We start from the raw sequence: 17,631 nt of genomic DNA on the forward strand, positions 1-17,631 counted from the left end.
CACAGCACAGAGGATTTGGAACTCATGCGACTCCTTCCACCATGTTATTAACTCATCTCTCCATCGCAGCTTGTTGGTCTCAGGAGGACCTGTTCTCCTGTCGTCCGCCTCCAGCACAGACGTACGCCCAGTCGAGAACTTTTTTTTTTCTTCTTTTTTTCTTAGTGCATAACTGACAGCTCGTGTTCATTGTCTGAGGTGACTTTACTGTTGAAATGTAAGTGAAGAGTGAATGTTATTGTGCTTTCAACCTGTAAAAACAGCAAAAGCAGGATGGGGTTCGATTCCCTGCTGTGTATTCAGTGAACTGCCACTTTAATCATACTAATATTTTGTTGCTGTCAGGCAGAAACCTGTCTCCATAATCTAACGGTTTGTGTTCTTTCGTAAATTAAGGTCCTCCGTCACACAAAATCAAAAGCGACAGCTTCATAAGCTCGAGATATGGTGCGAGGTGGCGCGTTTTGAGCTTGTAGATCTGCTGCTTTTGTTATTTTTTATTCGGAATCCTGAAAAATAACTGTTTTGGACATACAGTATGAGGTTTCCACCTGACAGAGATGATTTCTCATATCTGTGGTAAGTTACACTACAGGGAACCTTCCAGACAATCATCTTTATTTCTGGAAGGACTATCTTCTCTATTGTTCCAAAATGGATGATTCAATAATTTTGTATATCGTACAAGTTTTCAATTAACTGAGACCCAGGAGCAGGCAATGTGCATGAGTCATGACACTCCAATTTCAACCATAGAACATTCATTCTTAAGATAATACAGAGATCAGAACGGCCCAGTAGCCCTCCCACGCGTGACAGGAACATAGAAATGATTAAGTGGTCGGTACATTTTAATGAACAGAAAGCCATCCGAGTGGAAGGTGATTTTAATTGAAACCTCCATCAGCTTGTTACGAGTTATCATGTTCACTGTTGGAAAATGTAACACAATATTTTAGGTGTGAAAGTGTTAAATGAACGAGCAACGATTGGTCTCTTTCAGTTTTGGCAGACGGTTCTCCAGGTTAATGAATTGGATTTGCATAATGTGGTTGCATAGCTTGTTAGTGTTTCTGGACACCTTTTCTAACACCATCGGTGACACTTCTGCCTTTTTATCTAAACTAAAGCCTGATTTACACCAACCTGCTGTGAGCTGGTAGATCTGCTATTTCTGTCCCGATCTTTGTTTGGACCACCATTGTCATTGTGTGATGGTAAATTAACTTTGAAAGCTTATTTAGATCATCTATTTCTGCTATTTTGGAAAGGTTTGGTACCTTTTCTGGTCCCATCCTCTTTTACAGTACACTTTAAGACATAATAAGACAGAATAAAGCCATAATAAGAAATAATGTGTTGGTAATTAGAGCTAATATATTTTATTAGACAGAAACAAAGACAGAATAGTAGAAAGAGCGAATACATTCTCTGGCACCGTCACCTGCCGCGGAACTGCAGCGGCAGACACTGCCGCACGACCGCTAGTTCGACCAGCAGTCGCACTGCATCGCCGGCGATAGGACCAGCAGTCCCGCCAGTAGGACCGGCGGCCGCCACACGGACCGGCAGGTCCCGTAGCGGTAAACTGCCCGTCCGTGCGGTGGTGGCTGAGACAGAATAGCAGAAAGCGAATACATTATCTGGCACCGGCATCGCTGGTAACTGCCGCACGGACGGGCAGTTTACTGCTACGGGACCTGCCGGTCCGTGCGGCGGCTGCCGGTCCTACTGGCGGGACTGCTGGTCCCATCGCCGGCGATGCAGTGCGACTGCTGGTCGAACTAGCGGTCGTGCGGCAGTGTCTGCCGCTGCAGTTCCGCGGCAGGTGACGGTGCCAGAGAATGTATTCGCTCTTTCTACTATTCTGTCTTTGTTTCTGTCTAATAAAATATATTAGCTCTAATTACCAACACATTATTTCTTATTATGGCTTTATTCTGTCGTATTATGTCTTATTATGTCTTAAAGTACTGTAAAAGAGGATGGGACCCCTTTTCTCAAATGTTTGTGTGAACATTTTTTACTTTCACACAGTAGTGCTTTCGAGGCCGGACGTGACCGGACGCCGTCAGGCCAATATATTTCCCACATGCACATGCAGGAACGGCACAGAACAGTTACAGTTATATTATACAGAGTTATAGGCTCCACAAGTGACTACGCGCCATAGCCTATTTAATCAAATGGCTATTTGCATAACAAGTTTACCAGGTTTACCAGTGAGTGGTGGGCTTGCGCATCCCCCATAGATTCCCAAGTTTATATGGATAGCAGGCTACTTTAACACCTTCCAGCAGTGACATTGCGTGTGCGTCCTCATAGGCTACATGGCTCCATTACTGTGGTAGGTACGTACTGTTTGAGATGCGTTCAAAGAAAACGTTTAGTTTCTCTACTGCATCGCTTTTCTATTTGCTCCATGCGCACATGTAGGCGCACGCACACATCTCAAGGCGTGCGTGCATGTGACGTCAATAAATGACCGTCCGCCCTGAAAAGAAAACACCAAAGCACCACTGCTTTCACACACTCAACACTTTGGAAAGGGGTCTCAGAGAGCAAGGAAACCTTTGTCTTACAAGAATTCTCTCCCGTATTTCCTGCTTGAACTGCAGACTTGCCCTACTAGCACACAAACTGCTATCTGGAATAATACAGAGCATAATACATAACTCCCATATACTGAATAGAAAATATGATTTAACACAGACTTTAAAAAACCCAAAACAATAATTTATTGTAATTTCTTTTTCAATGATCACAATTATCACACATTTTACCTGGCTACAAATGTGCCAACTACGGATTACTTGAAATAAGACCATTGGACACTTGACTTTAAACAAATACAGGAATTGGTTTAAAATGTCAAATTTACAGTATTTCCCAGTAAAAAGGTAGGCATTTGGAATGAGCACGCTGTACATGTAACTGTAATGTGTTGACATGGTGGCAACCCAGTGTCACCGCTACTGTATCATGTTCTGACTCTGACAGTGGTGGAAAAAGTACTCACATTCTTTACTTAAGTAAAAGTATCAATACTGCAATGTAGAAATACTCTGTTACAAGTAAAAGCCCGGAATTCAAAATGTACTTGAGTAAATGTACAAAAGTATTGTATCAAAATGTACTTAAAGTACCAAAAGTAAAACTAGTCATTATGCAGAATGTCCCTGGTTAAGTTTTCAAATGTATACAAATCTTTTGAAATTAGCAGATCTACAAGCTCACAATGTGTTGCACCGCGACGCATTGTGAGCTTGTAGATCGTCTATTTTCAAATGGCCAAAATATATATAATTTATATGGCTGAAGTGTTAATGTATGTTTTGTAATAATAATAAAAATCTACAAAGTAACTAGTAACTAAAGTTTGCCAATAAATGTAAAAGTACAATATGTGGATCCGAGATGTAGTAAAGTAGAAGTAAAAGTATTGGAAATACTCAAGTAATGTACACACATCGAAATTGTACTTAGTTACTTTCCACCACTGGACTCTGAGTCCTGCTCAGCAGTGATCGTTTGAGCCTAGCATCCCTATTCTGGGGTGTCAAACATTGGCGCAAACATAGCCGATCTATAAGCTCACAACGCAACGCGGTGTGAGTTTATAGATTGACTATTTTCAGTGAAGAGATTTGGTGAAGTAAAGGAGAAAAAAAGGAGCAGGCCGGGTATAGAGCAGTGGTTCTCAACCTGTGGGTCGGGAGGTCCCCATATGGTTTGATTTTTATTTAATTTCTTTATTTATTATTTTAAAAAATAAAATAAAAAAGACCAAATAATCAACAAACTATACTCTAAAAACTGGTCAAACATTTGTCAAATTGCCAATGAGTAGCCCGGGTACCAGCCTGCAACGCTACGTTCAGTGGACTGGTTTTGTCACTTCGCTTCTCAGACTGGGGAGCGTGTCGATATTGCGACATAGCATCTGTTCGACGGTCCATTCCTTTGACGCGGGTGAATGTTAAACTGGTGAAAAGCTAACCTGCCAACGTGGGTGAGTAGCTAACCTGCTGACGCGGGTGAATGTTAACCTCTATGCCTAAACCTAACCCAAACCCTAACCTCAGTAACCATGTTGCGGGTGAGTAGCTAACCTGCCGACACTGGTAGTCGAAAGAATGACCTGTCAAAAGAGCGAGCGCCTAAGTAACAGGTGACATTCGGTAATGCGAGTCAAATGGAGGCTTGCCAGACTGAGAAGCGACAAAACCAATCCACTGGACGTAGCGTAGCAGGCTGCTACCCAGGCTAAATAATAAGAGGAAAACAATAATATAATTTTCGCAATATTTATCTGTGGATCCAAACTAAATGTAATGCCTCAACTCCCACAATTCCATAAGTCCACAATTAAATATGATTATTTTTATTTTTGGGGATTCGCAGCCTGAAAAGGTTGAGAACCATCACCGGCATAGAGCACTGATGGACTCTGCTCAACTTAGTATGTAGGGTTAAGGGGTTTAATGACGGTTCACATGTAATGTATGTAACGTCTAATGTTTTCCAGATTTCAAACAACTGATTATATGATTATAGATTATATCGATTTATGGCTGAATTATAATCCCTCCATTCCACAGGACATTTTGTTCACGTGTGAACCAGGTTGCCGCACATCATTGTCACGCAAATTCACTTCCAGCTGTTTAAGGCTATGTGTGGAGTTAAACTGTATGTGGAGAGTAGTAAAACAAAGAAAACACAAGTACAAGTACTGGCTCGTAAAAGCTATGAGCAGGTCCATTTGGTGTGGGATATAATGTATGCATGGAGAAATAAAAATAATAAAGTACAAAAATAAATAAATGACCTCTACATTGTTGACAGCTCAGGAAAGAATACTCGGATGTCTAAAGAGACGAAAATAAACTTGGGTTGCTCCGTTAAAGGAGAGACAGACTTTGACTTATTGAATGTTTGGGATAAAATTACTTAAATGTATGGTGTGAACCACAAAGTGAAGTGAATTCTACCTTTCAGGCCATCCGGAAGCAAATTGTAGTGTTTCATTCTTAGTTTCGTTCAATTCATTAATTTCTCGGTCACTATAATTTTAAGTGCAGGAATACACTTGTTACATTATTTGGTACGGACTATAGCACAAGAGGGTTACAAATTAGATGTTGAAATACATAAAACATTACCTCAACCGTGTCAGCATAGTATTCAAGTTAGAAAACAACTGCATTCAAAGGGTAACTTGTTTAGGAATCATTAACATTCTACGAGTTTAAGACATTCTTTGTTTTGCATCTTGTATTGTACTAAAGGTTGTACAGTATGTCTGGAATGTGTGAATATTCATAAGGTTTTTGAAGTCAAATATAGAATTGTTCATTACAAAAACAAGTACCGGTAGGTCACAGGTGCATTTTGGGTAAACAATTTGTCAAAAGAAAGTTCCCATCTCCTATCTGGGAACTCACACTGCTGCCTTGATTTGTATGGGTAGAAATGAAGAGAAGTATGAAAATAATCAATGGTTGAAAAGATATAAGAAAAATAACTGCATTGCATCGCTATCATTTCATACAAAATTATCTTCTGGGAGAACTTGACATGGGAAAAACAATGCTGAAAAATAAAAAAGTAAATGCCATGAAACCGCTGATAAATTCTTTACAAAAATGCTATTTGGGTTACAAAGTGTGAAAAATACTCCTATTGTGTCCTCATAAAAATGCCACATTGAACGAGGCAAGTATATTATACCACATGGGGTAGATTGTGTGTTTGTGTTTTGTTTTTTTCAATCTCTCTTTTTCTTTATACAGTGGTGACTGACAGGAAGGCGTTGTGGACCTTGGCTCCCTCGGGGGCCTTGGTGCCGTGAGTCATCAGCTCCTGGATGGTCATCCAGTTGTCCAGGATCTTCTTGTTGCGCTTCTTCAGCATCTTCTTGTGGCTGAGCTCGATGATGCTGACCTCCTTGCTGCGGCCCTCGCTGCCGCTCTGTGGGTTCTCCTTCAGGCTCTCCAGCCGGCTGCGCTGCATGAACTCCCGCCTCCTCCGCTGCTCCTTGGCCCGGACCAGGTGCTGCTTCCGCTCCTCCTTGCTCCAGTAGCGGCCCATCTTCATCTCGCTCATGGCGTCGTCGTCCGTGGTCATCCCGCCGCTGCGCTCCTCCTTGATCTTCAGGGCGCGCTCCCGCAGGATCTTGTCCCGCGCGGGCCTCTTGGTGATGTAGCGCGTGCCGTCGCTCCGGATCTTCACCTTCCACTCCATCTTGGGCTCGTCGTTGGCGGGCTGCTGGGGCTCCTTGCAGACGCTGAGCAGGCTCAGCTGGCTCTGGGCGTACTCCACGGCGGAGCGCTGCTGGATCAGTTGCATGTAGCTCTGGTAGTGGCGGGCGTGGGCAGGGATGTTGCCTTGTCTCTGCTGGGAGCTGTGGGAGGGGGACAGGTAGGGGATCTGGGAGCCCAGTGGCTTCAGTTTCCCCTTCCTCTCCTCCTCCGCTTGAGTCGTCTGGTCCGACCCGGAGTGGTTGCTGTTGTGGTCGGGGCTGCTGCTCTTGCCCGGAAGTGTGACCGCCATGTGCGTGGGGCTGGGACTGGGGCTGGGGCTGAGGCAGTATCCCGTGGCCAGGCTGCTGCACAGGTTCTTCTGATTGGTCAGACTCACCATCCTCTTCTGGAGGGAATGCTCCGGGGAGCGATCCATGGCCAGAGGGGTGCTCCGCGAGCTCTCCGCCGTGTTATAGGCACTGGAGCTGTCCTTGTCCGATTTCTCCAGCCTCTCATTTATGTCCGCCAACTTGCCCCCCTGGCGGAGGCTCTGGTCCTTGGCAGGCGGCGCCTTGGAGGGCGACTGCTGACCCGAGCGCAGCTTGTGGGCCTGCATGATGTTCTGGCACTCCAGCTCGATGCTGCGCAGCTCCTCGTTGAGCATGCGCAGCTCCCGCTGCACTCCTCCGCCCTGCTCCGCCGCCACGCTGCACTCGATGGTGCTGCGGCGGCTGTAGAAGAGGTCGTACTCGCCGCTGTTGCGGATCTGACACTTGAGCTCCAGCAGCTGCTGGAAGCGGTCGCCCTCCCCCCTCTCCTCCTCCTCGTCGTCCTCGTCGTCGTCTTCCTCCTCCAGCCGCGTGGAGCCCGGAGCGGGCCGGCCGTCCCTCAGGCACTGGGACAGACGCTTCTGGATGTGGGCCAGCATGTCTCCTCGCTCCGAGCAGCTCTCCCCTCTGCTCTTCGCCGTCCTGTCTTTGCCTGCGTGAGCGAGCGTGGAACAGGTGGGTCCGTCATCCTCGGCTCTCTGGAATGAAACACACACACACACGGGTGATCGTTATTATCGTATCGTGGTGAATTTAATTTATCATTACGTTTTCCTCCGTCATAGAGTAGGAATTAGCTTTTGTTGAGCTGCAAATTCAGTACCACTCAAACCCTCTATACTTGTTAAAAACTGACCTTTAAAGAACACATTCTTATTTCACTCTACGCTAATCTATTTGCCGAAAATAGCAGATCTACAAGATCACAACACATTACAACGCAACGTGTTGATTTGCTATTTTTTCTAAACGTTCCCCGTTCGAGTGGTTAACAAAAGTGCCATTTTAAGTTTTAAGTATATTTTCATTATCCCGATAATAAATCGCAGTTATTCTTGCCACATTAAACGTGACACGCAAACACACACATGAAAACACATTTCTTTTCAGACTTTCTGTAACTTTCTGGTCTTTTTTTCTCCTACGCAACGAGGAGATTGGAGAACACAGCGTCCTCTCCGTGGAGGTTCAGCGATGGTGCGTCGCTATTCTGGATGATCCTCGATAGGACGGTTCCTTCTGATGCCAGTGGTTCTGTGTTACTTTGGGGAGCGTTTCTTCTCCGCCATGTCTTTGAACTCCCATTTACATGGATTTTTATAGTATGCTAATCTCCCGGCAAAGCGGAATTTTAAATTATGATCATCAATGTTGTGGAGTTTAAATGGATCGTTAAGTCTCCTGCCATACATATTCATGGTGGTTATTTTGTATTTGTATTTCAAAGAACTGCTGCTTGATTTTATTTTTTATATACTGTATATAAAGTGAGTTTGAGAGTTTCTCCACCACCTTTCCAACAGCAGCAGTTTCAGTAACAGGTATACATTGATTGTGAACAGTGACCCATATTCAGTCAGTGTAACTTAATTATTCATGAACATGAACACATAAATGGAGAATTAATATATTATTTGAGGTTTATTATCAAGAGATTGTGTGTCTTTCAGCCCACTGGTTCCCAGCAGCACGGGTCTGGGGACCCCCAGGGGTCCTTGAAGGGTTTCCCCAGCTAAATGATTGATAGTTTGATGATGATTGATAACCAAGGTCTTAAACTCCAAGAGTGTAAAAATGGAACCAAACTGATCCTTACAGATCTATTCTCTATTAATCTCTGATTAAAGTTCTCAGTCGCCTGGTTTCAGTCCTTTGGATTCCATAGAAGCCATGAATGTCTTCCATAGAAGCATGTTGCGCAGCGAAAATGGCCTATCTACAAGCTCTCAATACGTCTGCGAAGATTAAACTAGCAATATGTTTAGACGCATCTTCCATATAATTGTAATGGTCTTGGTCTAGGACCACCTGGTTGGCAGTATAGATCAGCTAGAACAGCGGTTCTCAAACCATGGGTCCCGAAAGTGGGGTCGCGGGAAGGTGCCTTTAGGGTCGGGAATTGGCAACCAAAAAAGAAGAAATATATTCTTTTATCAAGAAACGGTAAAAAGAAAAAAAAAGGAAGATCTTTGCAACGGACCAACGTGAAGGACGCCATGACTCCTCTCACACACACACACACACACACACACACACACACACACACACACACACACACACACACACACACACACACACACACACACACACACACACACACACACACACACACACACACACAGGTCCGCCTCCAACACTGACCAGTGTTCTTGTTGCATGCAGCCAGCAACAACACAAGACACACAACAAAAGCAGCTAGGCTGAGGCACATACAAGCTGATTGGGAATTATGTTCAATGTGAGTGTGTGTGTTTTTTTTAAATATTTATTTTGGCCAAATGCTTCAGTTTACAGTACACATGTACAGAACCACCTCCATAGCTTATATTGTTATCGTAGCGTTATACTGCTCGCTGTGTGTGTGTGTGTATGTGGTGTGTGGGGGTGGGCTGGGGTCGCCAAATAATCTCCCTCATAATATGGGGTCGTGGTATAAAAAGAACCCCTTGAGAACCCCTGAGCTAGAACAATCTTAATAAAACATCTTAAGATTGCATAGTGTGTTCATTGTTTAGGAATCAACGATTGTGTGGACGGCTCCTTTCAACGCTGTTTCACAAATCGCAAGTTAGGACTTGGTCATTCAAACATTTTCAGTCTTGACATTCTATCTTGCTTTAATCCTACAACTATCCTACTACTACTTGCTTTAATCCTACTACTATATACAGTGTAGATTGGGGTCCCGGAGGATAAATGTAATACCAAAAGGGGGTCCGTGGCTTAATGCATATCAAGCTGGGGGGTCCTTGAGGATCCCTGTTTTAGCCCACACAGCACAAAGAGCGCAGAAACAAGGTCAGTGAGGACTGTTTAGCAGATCAGTGCAGCGTGGCCTTGTGTTGTGTCCACCTGGCAGACTCTCCTTTTATTTAACAAATGTTTAATAACCACTTTGGGGACCAGTTGTTCCTGCTGTTGCTATGAGACTATTGAAAATCTATTTCCAGCAGGATGGCCTTTTGCCATATCCGGAGAAAAATGTATCCCTACTTCACTGTGTGCAGTGTTCCCTCCATATAAATCAATGAGGGACAGAAGCTGTAGGCTGATGAGGCTTCATTTATACTATGTCACGTGACCCCTTTGCTTGACAAAAATGACATATTTTCAACCAATAAATATGTTGACATATATTATGCCTTCAGCCTGAAATGTCAGTATAATAAATTGGTACGCAGCAAGCCACAGCATAACATTGGGTCTCTCTACTCACAGAGTATACATTTGCCTCCCTCCTTAGCAGATCTACAAGCTCGCAATGTATATTTATTTATTTTTGTGTTCACCTAACAGTATAATAATCACATGCCCAAAATAGCGACTCCAGGTTGAAAGTGGTTATAAAGATTTGGTGATGTTTCACACCGAGGAGTTCAGTTCATTTGAATGTAATTGTCACAACTAGTGGATTCACTCACTAGTGAGTTAATTACCAGGTAATTCCTCTGTGTAGTAGAGTTTACATTTGGTGAACTTACATGCAGATTTGTGCCGTTGACCAACCTGCCAGCCAGGACAGGAGACCAGAACAGTGGGAGGCAGAGATGTTTTTGCCCCTGTCTGCCTGTGTGTCTGTTTGTTTGTCTGTGTGTCCATCTGTGAACAGCATCTAATCTCTGGCACCGTTGGACCGATCAGCATGAAACACACTCCAGTAGGCCAAGGATGAACCTCTGCCCACAAATTTTCAAATTGGCCGGCCAGTTCACGGTTTGACCAAGAACTCTTGAACCGTAGGCAAGTGTTCCCTGCTTTTTGTTGTTGTTACAAAACCTACTTTTGAAACTACTCGAAGAAGCTACTATTAGTCCCAAACTCACACAAATCATTACACGAGATTAATCTTTTGACCACAACAAATAGCGATAGGCTTATAGTCTCCACTCTATGCTATGAGAGCTGCTGGGGAAACTGGACAACAGGGAGATTTCTGCCTAATAGACCCCATTGACAGTAATTTGGGATCAATATAAGTGGGAAAATGAGTCTAGAAGTGTTTAGGGCGGAGTTGTCCTTTAAGGGAAGACCTTGAGATGTAAAGAGAAGAGAACCACTGGACTAAATGAACAGTGTTCCTCTAGGACTCTGACCTGTTGGTGGTCTTGCTCCTCCTGCAGGGCAGCCAGCTCCATCTCCTCCCTCTGCTGCTCCTCCAGCATCTCCATCTTCAGCTGCTCCAGGAACTCACTGTGCTCGTCATCCAGCCACGCCTCCTCCAGCTACGGAGACACAGTCTTGATTCAAATCATAGGTCTGTATGTCGTTCATCGATTTGACTGATTGGTGTTTTGAGTGGCGTTTTCATTGACAAAACGTCATATGCATAAATGTAGTGTCGACGTCGCCTCGGGTGTCAAAAAACAAACAAAACAAAGACAGACTTTATCACTTTCACTTTAATAGTTTTGCGAAAATTGCTTAAAATAGCGGATCTAGAAGCTCGACATGCATCGCGATGCATTTTAGAGCTTGCAGATTGGCTATTTCAAAAGTAGTAGGCCTATGACAGTAGTAGTATGACAAAGTAGGGCAATAATTTAGCCTTTAGAAGGCAATGGTAGCCAATCAGGAGGGAATATGGGAAATGGGACAGATCCATGTTGATGACATGACTTCAGAGATACTGTGTACCGCTTTGCGGGATTTTAGGGCAAAATCTGTAGGAGCAGTGTCCAAAAATGTGTTTTTCAAAAATCAGGCAGATGGTGGCACTAGATGGGACAGATGCATTTTGATGACATGACTGTAGAGATACTGTGTACCGCTTTGCGTGATTTTAGGGCAAAATCTGTAGGAGCAGTGTCCAAAAATCTGTCTTGTGAGAATCGGCCTCATGGTGGCACTAGAAGAGGGCCATTTGAGAAATGAGAGGTTGTGGTTTGGCAGCCAAGGAGTGTGTGTGCAAAGTTTGGCATGGATCGGGGCAACGGTGGCGTAGATATGAGTAGGGGAAAAGTGTGACGTGACGGACAGATTGACTGACAGACTGACGGACGGACAGCCGGTGGAGGTTTTGATAGTAACTGCAACCTGACGGTCGCAATAAACTAGATCTGGTAAAAGAATAAAACACTCATTTCCATTGCCAGGTTGAAAGTTGTTAAGACTTTAGATTTACTACGTGGGAGACTTTAATTTAATTACGAAGTATCTTCCATTGCCTCGGCAGGCTCCTCTGTGGCGTGAGTTCCCTGCCACGACTCACCGGCATGGCCATGGGCCTGAGCACACTCCACATTAGCATGCCATTAGCTTTTATGGTTTACCGTTGAAAGTCAATTACAGCAGCGCTACATACAAATAAAACATGATGAGGTGTCCCAGCGCCGGCTACACCACTACCACTGGGAGTAGAGTGGTGAATAGGAAAGGTTGGCTCACAGCACAACACCGACGTTTATTATGAGGCCCTGCACAGAGTAAGCGCTAGAAAGAGCCTCGGGGCTGTGAACAGTATCCTTTGTTTATACCTAATTTGAGCCTACACACTCCATGTCAGTAAGTTTCTTAATTGACCAAATTCAAATCGCTGCAATTTGCTTGTGTGTGCAGTTAGGGCCAATCACTCAAAGGTCTCCTTTGGGGATTATTCTTCTGCCCACATACTGTATACGTCATGTCCTGCATAGTCTCGCGTGGCCAGACTGTTGACTCCGCGATTTGCAAATGCTCCCGTCACAGTCTGGAATAACGTTAGAAGAACGATGAGTAAGCGGAAGTGAAGCCTCCTCCTCACTTCCGTTTCCGTCTCACATCGCGCACATTTATCATTATATAAATAAAAATCATCTAAGCATATTTAGCTTGCTGCTTAGCAGAAATGATTTTAAAATATATTTTCTTGAACGGTAATGCCAGCTCCCTCGCTGTTCAGGAGGTGTAGTTCCAGACTCTATATAGCATTCAGAGATTGTGGAATAGTTGTCTGGCTACGCGTGATTATGTTCTGCACGAATAGGGGAAGGGGATCGACATGACATGATTCGTGTGTTTGGCCCGGGGAAAAACTCTGATGTGTGTCTCAAAGAATATGATTATTGGCAGAATCGCAGAAAGTTTAGAATATTAGGCTTTTTCTTCATCTTTTTTTCATTAGATCGATGGTTGTTGCAATTACCTGCATTACAATACTTCACCCTATGTTGCGCTATGACGAAATAAACCCATAAAATGTAACAATGTGTACGTTCCGTAATGCAATTGGCCGGATTCGGCCAAGCCCCGCAATACCCGTATGTGTGTCTCAAAGAGTGTTGGATGGGATGTAAGCTCTCACTTACCTGCAATTCTGGCCTGGCAACGAGCAAGATGATGTTTCTGCAGTCTTCGCTGGAGAGGGCTGCCACGGCCTCCTGTCTGTCCTGCACGTCCTGCCCGTTTATCTGAGGGAACCACACAAACAGGCATGATTACACAATACTGAGACACAGATAACCTAAGTGTACAGGGGTCCATCAATATGTCCGGTCAAACGTGTCCGTTACAAAAACCTGGCCCTGTCCGTGGCAAATTTGAGATTTTATTTTTTACAAACCATTGTATCATCATTGTCGGGTGGAAACCATGTATGTCCAAGACCGTTCGTTTTGTATTTATCATTTTAAAAATGAACTAAACTAGTGAAAATAGCAGATCTACAAGCACACAACGCCTCGCACCGCGAGGCGTTGTGTGCTTGTAGATCGGCTGTTTTCACTACTTTTGTGTGACAGCCTTGTATGATGAAGCAGGGCTTTACTTGGTGAAGAAAACATACAAATTTGAAACTTGGAGATACGAGGTTTCTGCCCGACATTGACAATGTGTTATATATGTTCTAATTTTGACCATAAGACCCAATTACTGAATGGCAAGCCTCCAGGTTTTCTTCAGAATTAGTACAATATGACAATTATATTTAATATACGCTGTGGTACATTAGGAGTCCAACTAGTACTAGTGGTTCTCAAACCTTTCACTGTATTCACAAGGACCCCCATAACCCAGAGAGTGTTCAAATGGAACCAAATGGAACCAAATGGACCCGATGGTGATTCAGGGCTAGCTCTTTAGCCGTTTTTTATCTGGTTTTGGGTTATTTTTATTACGGTTTTGGGTGCTTATTCCCCGCACAACGGTGTAACAAGGAGCTATATAGTTACTAGTTATTTTAGCACACAGTGCAACACACAGCACGCATGCACACACACAGTCACTCACGCACACACTACAAAATCGGGTATTATTTTTGTAACAGTTTTCTACTGTTTTTTATTCCCCATATACAACGGTGTTAGTTTGCAACAATGAGCCTATAGACAGTTTCTAGTTCTCAAATAAATAGACTTTGGTGTGCCATCAAAGCAGGATTTAAATTTGACTTCCCTTCTGACCGGAAGTCGCAAGGTGACCATGTGATTAGGTCACCATGTGATAATCAAATACCTTTTTTCAACATATTTTATTCCCCAAAGTCAAATACATTATTGTTTTAATATAGCTCTGTGTGTGTGTGTGTGTGTATATAGGCTTATTTTTTTTTCACCACCAGGGGAGCTGCAGCTCCCTCAGCACCCCACTTCCAGCGCCCCTGGATACACAATATTGAGACACCCCCAAGTGTACACATTATGAGTTTGCTTGTTTGTTGGTAAAAAGCAGATTCTTTGAAAACATATATACGCAACACTCACACACACATAATAGTCTCCCTCCCGTAACAAAAGAATAACACGGTGCCACAATCAAAGTGGCGCTACACAATAATCTCCCCTCCAAGAGTCTCTATAGTTTATGAGGGCCAGACGAGGCGTTGATTATGAATGGGACGGTGGCCAAGGGTTGGCGGGAACTGTTGTGTTCACTAAAAGTATCCGGCAGCATACATACATCTAGCTGCACAATTAACTGGCCGGTGACAGGGGGCGTCCATCTTTTTGCGGGGCAGAGTAATGGCCCTGTCACTGTTGGATAATAGTGCCACGGTGCTGGACTGCCTCGCAAAACAACCCCCCCACTATTCCTGGATCAAAACACACACACGCCCGGCGTACAATTAGGCCAGGCGAAGTGCATTATCTCTGACCAAACAGCGGTTACACATCCCTCCACTCTCCCCTGAAAAAAATAAATAATCACCAGCACAGAATATTCATCTCTGCCTGCGTCTGCGCTTCTCCTAACTCTGCAAAAATGAACTCATTAAAGCATATATACAGCATAAACAGAAAAGGGGTGAAATTCTATTATGGTGCCACCATAATAGAATTTCACCCCTTTTCTGTTCTGTCTCTGTGTGCTAAAACATTGACCTGCAGGCGAAATAGGTACAGTATAGCTCCCATTCGTTAGCCCTGTCCCTGATTGCCCATTACTACAACTGTAGCCTCCAAAATTACCTCTCTTGCACCAATTTCAATCGTAAGAGTAGAATTAGTGGCTGGGAATTAGGGGCTGGAAAATGTATCGATGTTATGTTGTATTATATTGTGACACTAGATATTGTCTGAATATCGTAATAACGAATCATAATATGGCAAAAGTGTTGATCAAAATCGCGTAAAACCTTTGCATTGTTAGTTTGTTGATTGGCTATTTTGACTATTTTAGAAAGAAACTGAAACTGACATGATACTGACCATGATACTAAGAAGATACTGACCATGATATTGACCATGACACTGACATGACACAGAAGAAAAAACATAACCAAACCATGATCACAATATTGTTAATAGGTATTTGTTAAAACATATTGTGATATGTAATGTTGTCCATAACATGTTGTCCAACCCTAGTGGTGCTGTGGGCTGCCTTTAGCCCACTGTTTCTCAAACGTTCAAATCTCAAGGTCTCCCCTTGAATCTGAATGGAACCAAATGGTTTGTACACTGTCACTGAGTTACAGACTTGTATGGGTCAATCTAGACCCCCCTAAAGGAACCCACAGAGTCCCTGGAATCCACTTTGCGTACCACCGCTAGCCCACCACACACACACCTTATACATCTTCTCAGTGTGTAGTAACATCCCTCTTTGTCCCCTGACCAAAAGGATGGAACTGGGGGCTAATAACGTTCATCCCAGAAGGGTGTAAGGGAGCTGTGGTACTACTACAACTCTTAAAATACCCTAGTGGTGCTGAGTCTGTAAGTAAAACAGCCGGGGGGGTGGGGGGTATCCCTCCCCCTCTAACCCAGTTCCTTCTTTTAATGTTCTGCCATTAAAAATGAATGGGCTCTCGTGCTGGGAGACAACGGTTGGAGCACAACCAAATAAAAGGCTTTTTCTCGTTGAATCTAAATGAGAGCTGGTGGAAGAGGAATGCTGATGAGGGCATTGTCCTTCAGTACTGCACCTGTAAGATGCGATCCCCCTCTCGGATGCGTCCATCCCTCGCGGCAATGCTGTTCGGGCCAATCTGTATTAAAAAAAACAGAGATTCGATGTTATAGATTACTTGTGCACGTGCATGATATGAATGTTGATTAGATACATATCGTCACTGTCAGGCAGAAACCTCGTATCTCCAAGTTTCAAATGAGTATGTTTTTTTCCGCAAAGTAAAGCCCTGCTTCATCATACAAGGCCGTTGCGCAGAAGTAGTGAAAACAGCAGATCTACAAGCACACAACGCCTCGCATCGCGAAGCGTTGTGTGCTTGTAGATCGGCTGTTTTCACAAGTTTAAATGATTTTTAAAATCATAAATGCAAAATGAACGGTTTTGGACATTAAGGTTTCCACCCAACAACGACGGGTGGAAACTCTACGGCAAGTACAGTATGTTATTTAAGATAGCATGTTGTTCAGATTCTATGTTCAAATGGCATCCTGGTTTCTTTGTATCATTTTCCTTACACTCTACTTATGTGACCAATTACCCTTTCTTCTGTTTCAGTTAAGACACTTCAGAACACGATTAACCATTTATTGCAACGCTATCACATTCAGATTGGCGGCGTGACTGCAAGTAAGCATGACACAGAATCTGAGATCACAAATCCCCGGGAAGCAGAGATTCAGAGTTATGCGTCAACATAGAACCCTTAAAGGCATACATTAATATACAGATTAACATACAAATCACAGAACATACAATACACAGAAATAAACATTTCAATATTGAGCTCTTTAAAGACGTGATGTGCATCTTAAAGCCTTTCAAGATACACCGACATAACATCATGCCATCCACAGAATCATATATTAACTTAAATAGCAGAGGAGGAGGAAGCTGGGGAGGTGGAGGGAGTTTGAAAACAGAAAGGCAGCAGGAACGCCACTGCAGTTTTCCCGGTGAACCTGAGCACAGCGGTGGGGGCGCGGGAGTGTGGGGAACACACACCACTGACTATTGCCGATGATGGATGGGTATATACTGAGGGTATATACTGTAGCTTTAGGCCTATGTATTGAGAGACACTCTTGCCGATTTTCGAAGAGACTCGTCGCCAATTGCAAGATATTTAAAAGTTATTTGGGGCCATAATGATAACCCACTACTAAACTAATAAGGATTTATATCGTCTGTGTTATTGTTTACAAGCACAATTATTCACGTGTGGCAAGATCGTGGTTCCATTAGTTTTACTAGTTGTAGGCTAATGTGTAGGCTTAGAAGCCTTTTCAGAAGTTAATTTAATGTTTTCCATTTAATGATTTCCTTTATCCTCATCTAATCTTGCGCTAATGCACACAACTGTAAGCTTGTCAGCAAATGGGAATGAAGGAGCTGAGTTGAACGCTGAATGAATGAATGAATGAATGAATGAATGAATGAATGGGGGGAGGCTAACAGTGGAATAACAAAATGCAGCCGCTCCAGGAATACCTGGCGGTATTCACCTGGTATTC

The 17,631-nt window shown here is 43.6% G+C and overlaps 1 protein-coding gene across 1 annotated transcript in view; it reads right to left on the reverse strand.

Moving 5' to 3' along the window:
• Positions 1 to 5,787: 5,787 nt before the first annotated feature.
• The window catches only part of LOC308294590 (PDZ domain-containing RING finger protein 4), a gene marked incomplete at both ends in the record, with an annotated part of 101,987 nt that continues 90,143 nt past the window's right edge, over positions 5,788 to 17,631 (reverse strand). Inside the window, 4 exons of the mRNA XM_080737327.1 lie at positions 5,788 to 7,272; positions 10,888 to 11,016; positions 13,078 to 13,179; positions 16,134 to 16,196. Coding sequence (XP_080593453.1) covers positions 5,788 to 7,272; positions 10,888 to 11,016; positions 13,078 to 13,179; positions 16,134 to 16,196 — 1,779 coding nt within the window. The remainder of the gene's footprint in view (positions 7,273 to 10,887; positions 11,017 to 13,077; positions 13,180 to 16,133; positions 16,197 to 17,631) is intronic.

This window comes from Nannobrachium achirus, assembly GCF_963921795.1.
Source record: "Nannobrachium achirus genome assembly, chromosome: 11".
In the NCBI taxonomy this organism is placed as follows: domain Eukaryota; kingdom Metazoa; phylum Chordata; class Actinopteri; order Myctophiformes; family Myctophidae; genus Nannobrachium; species Nannobrachium achirus.